Source organism: Saccostrea cucullata, unplaced genomic scaffold, assembly GCF_032062105.1.
Source record: "Saccostrea cucullata isolate Sc308-1 unplaced genomic scaffold, CSIRO_AGI_Scuc_v1 ctg317, whole genome shotgun sequence".
Taxonomy (NCBI): domain Eukaryota; kingdom Metazoa; phylum Mollusca; class Bivalvia; order Ostreida; family Ostreidae; genus Saccostrea; species Saccostrea cuccullata.
The window spans coordinates 271,919-282,491 of record NW_026933753.1 but is presented as its reverse complement, the minus strand read 5'-3'; the positions used below and the strand labels follow the sequence as shown (position 1 = coordinate 282,491).

Genomic DNA, 10,573 nt, shown 5'->3' with positions numbered 1-10,573 from the left:
GACCACGGACGTGTTTTTACTTCCAAGACTTTCTCTCCATTTTAATAACAATTTTAAGTGTTTGATTTCATATTTGTCTACAGAATTAACAAAGGCTCAAACTAGCACATGTGCAGTAAAAACTTTACGTTTTACGGGTAGTTGTTTTTTACTGTGTATACACAGACTTACAAATCTCAATGAAACTTAATTATATTAAAACAACCAGTGCGTTATATTATGTGATGTTACATAATTAGGTACATGACACACTGTTTAAATTTTACTGTAAATAAATACTAAATATTATTTAATTTGCAAATATTAAATTTTTCATTTTACATGAACGTTGTAAAAGTGTTTAAAAGACATTCCAGATTTAAAAAAAAATGACTTTCACGTTTTATTACAGGTCAACTTAAATTTTATTTTTTATTAAATTTCCACCTAGCCACATTAAATAGATAAAGCTATGATGAAATTTAGAATATTTTTAAAGACATTATTTCAAACGATATCAAACGTAATCATGTTGTTTATACCATTTAATATTCTTTTTTTAAAAGTATGGTATTTTTTAAAAAATCTACATGTAGGGAAAATATTCTCGCAACATTTGTAAAATATGTTTATTTACAATGTTTTGGAAACTTTAAAAATGTTTTCGTAACATTTCCAGGGAGGAATCTTACAATAGATACTATGCTAAAACTTTTTGAAAAAAAAATATTTGAAACTGTTTGGGAAAAAAATAGAGAAAATCAATCAAAACATTTTGAAAACCTTTATATTTTATTGAACTTTTGATGATGGGAAAATTATTACTATTATATAAATATTGTTTGATTTGTAATTATTTCATTTACCAATAAACAAACGATATTTTTTTGCATATTTTTAGATTTTTATTTTCTTAAAATAATTTCAATAGAAACCACACAATCTTCTCTCTCTCTCTCTCTCTCTCTCTCTCTCTCTCTCTCTCTCAATCGGCGTCTTTATACATGTACGTAACACTTCCCTATGGGATATGTGTACCTGGTCCTAGTTGTTGTTTTAACAATTCACTGACATATTTTTAAAGATATATTCGACGGTAGCTGGAGATCACTTGAATAATTTAAAATATATATCATCAACCTGAGAAGATTAAATTGTGGACCCCCCCTACTACACACACAAGAAAAAATAACTAATTAAAAAAAAATGATAAGAAATAAAAAGAAATCAATACAAATATTGTAAAGATTTATTCTTATTGGTCTGTTATGAAAAAAAACCCATCAAAGTATATCTTTATGAAAATTTTTATTTTATATATACATAAAAATTAAATATTACGCACTCTGTGTACTTAGAATAATATGCTATATCACCATAATATTGTTGAGATCCCGAAAAAATTTCTTTTTATTAAAGAGAAAACGTATCTATGGCGATTAAATTATATAAAAAATTATTTTATAAAGTTTAATGTCTGTCCATATATTTACCTAATGATACATTAATGAAATAAATAAATAATTGTAGCTAAATATGTTATTTATTTCAGTATTTATTGAAATCCCGAAAAATTTAACCCAAGTCCCGAAACGTCTTGCCGCAAGTCCCGAACCGTCTTATCGCTAGTCCCGAATCGTCGTGTACCTAGGTCCCGAAACGTCGGGGTCCCGAAACATCTTGCACCCTTTATCTTCCTTGACATTGTAGATTTGGCAATGTTTGTTTTTGAAATCAATTTAACAAAATATTAATTTATATTTACTTTTTTTTTTTACTTTTTTTTCAAAAAGAGACATTTGAAACAAAATTGAATTAAAAAAAATGGCGACCATAAGTTTTCAAATCATTTCATTCAATTTTTTTTAATCTATATGCATTTTTATATTTTGTACTATAGAGTTAAATGATGTCGCAGGAAGAACCTTAATTTCTGCTAGACCCCTCCTGCCTCCGAATAAGTACAAGAACGAACTGATTGCAAAAAAGAATATTGACCAATCATAACATCTTTCCGTGAATCAACTTCCTGTGAAAAGTTGGATGGTAACACCCCAAGGAAAGAAAGTTTTAGAATACAATTTTTGGGGTGATTTTCTGATAGTTTAAAAATGATTTTACTGGAAATCAACAACAGAATTGTAGAAGAAACACTGACATTAAAATTCCAGAATGCAGTAGCGGGGTAAGAACAATTTTCCCAGAGCGCTGGGACTTCCGCGTTTGGCACACCGGGTCCTATATTATTTCTTATGATTTTAGCTGATAAATCCATAGAGCCTTCATAATTTAAAAAGACAATGCTGATTTATCAACTTCTTTAATATGATTAGCCCAACAAACCTCGGATATGTTTACATAATAATTAGAGATAAAATTTTCGATAGACATGAGCAGTGGTAAATCAGTATTGTTTTATGCATGCAATATTTCATTTATTGCACTTGATTGAGAACATTGAAGACACCACATTGCTGTGATATGTATATTTGATAAAGCTTTGAAAATATCAGATATTTTTTTTTTTTATTTGTTCTATAATTTATAAACTTCCATGTACATTTTTATTCTGTCTCTTACTTCCTGTCTTTTTATTTACAGCAATAAACCAGATAATGTTGACATAACAGTTGCAGGTGAGTTCTCAAGTTTTGTGTTTTATCAGAAAATACTAGAAACGATTACATTCTCAATGGTCTATGTTAATAACATTATTCCACAAAATGTAAACAAACTGATGAAATTATTATTTTTTTTTACGTTATTCCAGATTTTGATGGTGTTCTGTATCATATCTCTAATCCAAATGATGACAGAGGTAAAATAAGGGTAAGTCTTACAGTGTTAATTTTTTCTCAGAATAATTGTTTAAAAGATAAGATATGGATAAAGGTATTATAATTTTTTAAGGATAGACAAACAGATAGACGGACAAACTAAAATCCATCTTTGATACTATATACATATTACATTTGGCTGTGTTTTCTTTTAAGCGCTTTTTGTCGGAAGGAAACTTCGGCTATTTCAAGTACAATGCTAAAGTTCTTGCACAATATGTAATAAACAATTGCATCAAGTACTGCGCTAAATCAAATCAACACTAACTTGTTCAAAATTTAAATTCCACCAAATACATTGTATCATACATGCTAACTATATCGTATAAGTAGAATTTTTAGCGAGGATTTAATTTTGGCATTATTAGCGAGGGTCCTGAGATCGCTAAAATTAAATATCGCTAAAAATTAATTGCATTTTATTTGTAATAGCTTCTTAAGTAAGCATTTTAAAATCGCTAAAATTACCTCTCGCTAAGAATAAATTACCATTTTTTAAGGAGAAATCGCTAAATTGTCTCGCTAAAATTTCCACTTATACGGTAATACAATATTTCATTTACAGTAACAGTCATGAGTGGCATAAAAATAACCTGATAAGTTGGGTATGTCAAGTTGTAACTATTTTTTCAGGTCAGCATATCCTTGAAGTTTTACAAAGATCTTCAGGGGCATGGAGCAGATGAGGTGAGATATCTGTTTTATCAAATGATTATCTGACAGTGGTAAACTCAAGAGGCAACAGAGGTGTAAGGCTAGAGGTTCTATAACAGATTTCTTCTTATTTTGTTTTAGCTCATCAAAAGAATATATGGAGACTATTTAGCCACCCCAGAAGAGGGTAAGACATTTTTTTTTCTCAGAAAAAATTTCATCTTTTAAATAGACATGCTTCTGTAGTTTTATTAATACTAAGGTACAATTCATTCTTCGCATATTCTCATAATCTCTCAAAGGCTTCCCGCTTATCTTTTTCATGATATTAACTGGTAGTTTTTCAAGGAAAGTGAGTCTTTCTTGACTGAAATTTTAAGAGATGACAGTGAATGCAGTAAATAATTGCCGGACATAAAATTTCAAAGTGACATAAAATTGTTTTTATGGTATAATATACCATCTTGATTATTGTGTCTTATGTTTTGAGCCACGAGCCACAGACTGGTATATGTACTATATACCTGTATGTATTCTAGTTTATTATTTTATTTTGTTCAGGAGATAAAGGTAAATTTTAATTTTTTTTTGATACTCTTGCTTATATATCTAATGATGTTTCCCATGCATATTCATATACCCTAAAATCTTGAAAATAAGCCGCGGCTTATTTTAAGTTTTGGTAAGAAAGTGGGGGCTTATTTTCAAAACCGGCTTATTTTAAAATTGCGGCTAATTATCAATGCAAAAAAATGGTAAGAGAAGAGAGCACAATCGTGGTTTATTTTCAATACAATCATTGAATAAAGTGTAATCGATAGAGTTCGATCTAAAATTAAAAAAGTCATGAATATAATAAAATAATTACAATAATACTTTGTTCAGTATCTTGCGTGTAGAAAAATACTGTAAAAGTGGAAAGTTTGAGGAGGACGAATGACGTTAGTCGTCAGAGTTTTCTCTCGTCAATTTTGTATTCATTGGCGTTTCCCGGTGTACGTTCTTTAAGTCTACGGTGTAATCAATCGTCTACTTTATATTTTGAGAATGCCGATCCCGAAAAGTTAATTTCATTGTATACAGCATATAAATTTACATGAAATATAAACTTGTTTTAAAAAAGTAAAAATAATATATAAGATATCCGCTTGCAATTGAATCACTTGATAAATTAATCAAACAAAGTTAACACATATTTAAAGATATATACATTGAAATGTAATTACTACCAAGCCCTAATAACAGGTTTATTTTCAGGCAGTATTACCCGTTAGTTAAATGCTTTACAAACAAAAACTTCCTTTTATCCATTTACTTATCTAATTATAACAACTTTAAACACATCGTTAGCTTGTACAGGTTTAGATGAGATAATTATTGTTCTGACAATTTCATGAAAAAAAATCACCATGTTAGCTGGTTCCACAATGAAATTATTTTAGCTAGCGTAGCATGCTTACTGGTAAAAAAAAACTAACTTTATAAACAACCCTTTATTAGTAATTTTACATACGTTCAGTAGTAGCTACAGACTTAATTCGTACTATGACATCGTTACTCGTACTATGTCGTATGCAGAAATCGGTAAAGGTTAAATGAATTAAAGGAAGATAACTTTTTATTTTGCACAGTAAAAAAAATCGTCAAAGTTTTCACTCGTCAAATTTTAAGACGAGGAAATCTTCAATCGTTTAACATTTTTCCTAAATGGCATTGTCATGACCGGCTTATTTTCAAAACTGGCTTATTTTCGAGTAATATTTAATGCAAGAAATAGGTGGCTTATTTTCAAAACCGGCTTATTATTAAATCCGTCTTATTTTCAAGATTTTAGGGTATATTTAATTTTAAAAAAAACCAAACCAACCCTCCATTTCATATCTGTATTTAGCACAAAAAAAGATCCCATTGTCCCATATTTACACCTAAAGGGAAATTATGTAATCACAGTCAAATTTTTAATCAGGAAATAGATAAAAAGAAAAAAAAACTAAATATGATATTGAATTTACAAGGTCAGCATAATATACCAAGCACAATAGAAATAAAAAAAATTAACTAAAAGGAGACTAACATTTATTGTATACAGGGTTATCTTCTCCTTTTGTTTGTTTTTCACCTATTGGCAATTCATTCAGATGCAGTTTTAATTTAAGTTATATATAAATCAGGCTTTAATGCATCCACTCATGGTAAGGGTGAAATGGGCTGAAAATGGGGTCCTTATTTCCATGTATACAATATTTGAAAAGTATCAAGGATTAATATCAAGTGATCAAGAGTTCATCATTGAACAAGAGTTAAATTGTTTTTAAATATATATCCTAAAAATCATCCAATAATAACAATTTATTTTACAGCATATCCCCTCCTTCCTCCTTCAACCAAAACTTTTCATAGATTTAATTACAATTTTGGAAGAAAAAAAACATGTTTTAACAAAGTAGTAACTGCTTATTTCCTTTGCGGAAATAAATTGAAACTCATTGCCATCTTAATATTTACAGTACTACAGAAAATACCATTAATTTGATTATATCTGGAATGAATTTGCAATTAGGAGAAAAAAAGAAAACCCTGAGGATGTATATTTCATTGTGTTTCAGGTTATAACGTGTCAGTGGTGTTTGACCTTGAAAAAGTGCCAAAAGATTGGGATGACTGGGTCACAAAGGTCGGCTTACTCAAGCGGAACTGTTTTGCTTCAGTGTTTGAGAAGTACTTTCAGTTTCAGGAAGAGGGTGCCACTGGTAATAAAAGGGCAGTAATCCAGTACAGAGATGATGAGACAATGTACGTCTGGACTGCTTTATAAGTCATTCTGATAAATCAAAGTACTCAAAATTTAGTCCTTGATTTCAAGTTTAAAATAATTGTATTTAGCACTAAAAGTCTGAACTATAAGGTTATTTTGACATGAGATAAAATCAGTTATGTTTTTCAGGGAAAGGGAAGGAAAATGATAAAGCTGCCCAAAGATCAATTATAATTATTGTCTTTTTAAAAGAAAATTTCTATTTGATTCATTATAAATAAAGAACAACATTGAATAAATTTTTGCAAAAGAAATTGTGTCTCATAGCCTCCCCCTATTTTAAAAAAAAAAAGAGATTTCATAAAGGGCATTCTAAATTAATTTTAGGTCAAAATCTGACATATTTTAATGATAATTAATTATCTTATGATAGGAAAATAAGCATATATTGCATGTTGCATTTAATAGATCTACATATGCATTGCACATATCTACTTGTTTGAGTATATAGGAAAAATCTTTAAAAATCTTCATTCATGACTGGGCCAGGAAAGATGTTTTATAGGTACGTAGATTCAAGTTTGTTCAAATCATGACCCCAGGGGCCGAGTGACCGTTAAAATTTTTAGCACAATATTTAGGGATGATGAGGAGTGTAGATTCAAGTTTTTCATGTATATAAGTTTTTCAAAAATCTTTAAAAATCTTCTTCTCCAGAACCACTGTAATAGGAAAAGTTTTTACCACTGGGCCAGGAAAGATGAAACATTATAACAAACATTTCAGGTTTAGACTTATTTTTTTTCAAATCATGACCCCCGGCCCTGGGGATAGGGTGGGGCCAAAATGGCCGACCCAAGTTTTACATAGGGATATATAGCTAACCTTAAAAATTCAAAGCTATGATTAGTGATACTAATATGGAATCATCCGGTAGTGTAGATTCTAGTTTGTTCAAATGATGAACGCCTGGAAAGGGGGGGGGGGGGTAAATTCAAGCCCAATGTGCTCAGGTGAGCACTGTGGCCCCTGGGCCTCTTGTCTATTATTATCAAAAAAAATTTTTTTTTGAAAAGTTGCATTTAATTTACATATGCATTGCACATATCTACTTGTTTGAGTGTTCACCATTCATGACTCTGTTTTATAGGTACGTAGATGCTCAGAAGGACCGAGTGACCGTTATTTTTAGCACAATATTTAGGGATGATGACGATGTGGTAATAGGAAAAGTTTTTATGCAGGTATGAACAGAGTGACACATTAAAACAAACATTTCAGTTTCATATTTTTTCTTATAAAGTCATAATTGCTAATTGAAAATTAATCTTGGCAAATAAAAAAAATTAACTTTAAACATATTTTTATTGAATAATTCAATAAGGATTGGGCAACAGGCAAGGCCTATGTACACCCTCTCCTTGTATAATAGGTCAAGTTACAGATATTAAATAATAATACTTGTACATGATATAATCAATAAAATTATAATGAAAAATAAAGATTCACAATCAAGTATTATTTATCAGTATAATATTTCAAAAAGATGACAACCCCCTAACTGTGTACATATTATTTACATACTGTTCCAGCTTAAAATAATACAAATATTTGGAAAAAAAAATATGCATTTAATAGAGTATTTAATATAACAGTGTTCCTAATTTAGTAAAAAAAATTTAATTGTGTTGTAGGAGTTTAAGGAGGGGCGTAGAAAGTTCCAGCAGGCCCCCCAGGTCCTGTTCTCTCACACCCTCATAAACAACATAGGTTACATTACATTTGGTAAGTTGCCAGGAGACAACATAAAGTACATTACATTTGGTAAGAGGTCACATTACATTTGGTAAGATGTCACATTATATTTGGTTTGTTAGCAAGGGACAACACAGGCTACATAAAATTTATTAAGTTGATAGAGCAATGAAATTTTGAAAATTAATTTTGTGTGAAATGTTTTATATTATTCATGATTATTTGAAGCAAAGTAAAGTGAATTTGAGTAAGATTAAAGATTTGCATTTAATTTTTCACTTGTTTCATCACTGCTTGACTTTAGAAACTTGATTGTTTTTCTGGATACTTTAAATTGAAATGATTTATGTTTATTTTTCAGTATTATTTCCTCGGCACACTAGCAAGGCTGCTCGAGAGAACACCATTAACCTCATACATACACTCCGGGACTATCTTCACTACCACATCAAGTGTTCTAAGGTATGAAGAAGGATGATCCGTAATGTGTTCTAATGATATCTGTCTTTTATAATACTGTAAATCACTTTTTATTCACAAGAACTCTATATTTCGCATAACAGTAATTACGCAAACAGTGCGCTCGAGAAAATTTCATTCTCGCGTATATTATTATCCCTAAATATTATATAGAGCAATATATAACCACAATTCATGAAAATTTTGTCTCGCTGATAAAGAGTCAATGACTATCTCGCAAAAATAAGGTGTCACGAAAATAAAGTGATCTACAATATAAAACTGTACAGCAAAATGAGGCTGGCCCTAAGCATTTTGTTTTCATTAAGATTTAAGAGAAAGACTCAGTTCTGAACATGTCAGTTAGATCAAGTAATTATCTGTCAAACTTAGCTGTAAAACTGAGATCATCTACTGTTTAACATGATTTTTTTTTCCAGGCATACATCCATTCCCGTATGAGATCCAAAACCTCAGAATTCTTAAAAGTACTGAACAGAGCACGGCCAGAAGTCAAAAGCAAAGAGAAGAAGACAATAAGGTCAGTAGGTCACCCATTATCAGAAAGAGGCTCCATGTCAAAATACATATATATCTACCTTTACCATGCTTCAAAAAACATGTTCACCATTGTTCAGAAATGGACAGAATGACAGTGTTTATCTGTTGTTGTTTTTTTATCCTAGCAATTTGAAGATGTGAATTTATTTAAATGACTGTGTAGAATGAACAAAAAAGTGAAGGTCTTTTTTAATGGTTTTGTTTTACTTGCAGTGGGAAAACATTCCAACAGCAGTGATACAGTTGAAGGAAAGAACATTAATCTAGAAATTTTAAAGGAATTAATGAGTATTCGTATATCAAGTCAGGAGACTGCTGCAGGAAAGGAAAAAAAATTCCACTATAGTGCAAATATTCTGTCTCAAGAGAGCTACTTTTGGAGGCAAAACCAAAAACCTGACTTTTTTTTTTTACTTTTGTTTCTATTTAGGGTATGAAAATTAATTAATAAATTTTTAATTGAACAATTTAATTATTTTTTTTACACTAAATACAACTAGTCGATATCAGTTTCTTTAGATTTTTGAACAAAAAATTTTTTGTGAACATTCTTAAAATAATCATGTTGAAATAATTGTGTGCAACATGTACTGGATGTACATGTATGTTAATAAATACATATTGAATATGTGATACAATCCAGATTTTCTGCAACATGATATTATAAAATGTAAGAACTATTGTTTGTGAAGGAAAACAGTTGACCGCTGAGCTTCCTTGACAGAAGAGCCAATATGTCGGTATACTTTATTTCCTATTTAACGTATTTAAGTGATGTGTGTGAGACTGTGAGATGATGCAATCATATTGACATATTATAAAAAACTGTATTGAGAGGTATATATAAATGAAATACGTATATGAACAATTTACATAATTAAAATTGTTAATAAATTTTTTTAAATAACAAGTTATCTTTTTTTTTGGCGATACAAGGTTATAGATGTCAAGGTCAGTTGAGGTGGCAAAGGCATATATACACATGTAATGATTTGAGCCATGGATATCTACCTGTGTAGCTTGGTGGGTAGATCACCTGACTGCAAGGGTCTCTGGTTCGATTCCCAGTCTATTTATTATACATTTTCAATCTCCTGTTGCAGATTTGGCTGCTGTTGACCAACCCCCATATTGTAGGTGAAAATTCTGTAAGGTTCTAATAAAGCTTTGTCTTTGAGAAGGAAGACCATTTAAGGAGGGTGGAATGTAATGGTTTGTGCTGTGGATATCGGCCTGGATAACTCAGTCAGTAGATCACCTGACTAGTGATCAGGGGTCCCGGGTTTGATTCCCTGTCCAGCCATACATATTCTCCTTTCCTGTTACACTAGTGATGCAGGGATCCTGGGTTCTATTCCTAACCTAGCCATATGTTTTCTACTTTCCTGATACACTGTTTTTTTCTTCATAGCCTCCATTTATGAAAGGCAGATCATTCAATTTGTATCTTAATGCATCATAAATGGTGAAAATTATTGCTATAGTTTATAAATAAGACTCAAATTTGATGCATTCACTAATTTATTTACTTATCAATTTGAATATAGACAGAAAATGGAACAATTAGCCTTCC

At 30.4% G+C, this 10,573-nt stretch overlaps 1 protein-coding gene across 1 annotated transcript; it reads left to right on the top strand.

Moving 5' to 3' along the window:
* Positions 1 to 1,978: 1,978 nt before the first annotated feature.
* LOC134239255 (actin-related protein 2/3 complex subunit 2-like) lies at positions 1,979 to 9,910 on the top strand. Its single transcript, XM_062721423.1, has 11 exons — positions 1,979 to 2,164; positions 2,581 to 2,615; positions 2,750 to 2,808; positions 3,450 to 3,503; positions 3,612 to 3,657; positions 6,077 to 6,263; positions 7,376 to 7,469; positions 7,920 to 8,010; positions 8,342 to 8,442; positions 8,880 to 8,980; positions 9,214 to 9,910. Exons 1-11 carry the CDS (start codon positions 2,091 to 2,093, stop codon positions 9,236 to 9,238), a joined length of 867 nt encoding a protein of 288 aa, XP_062577407.1. The 5' UTR covers positions 1,979 to 2,090; the 3' UTR covers positions 9,239 to 9,910.
* Positions 9,911 to 10,573: the final 663 nt, after the last annotated feature.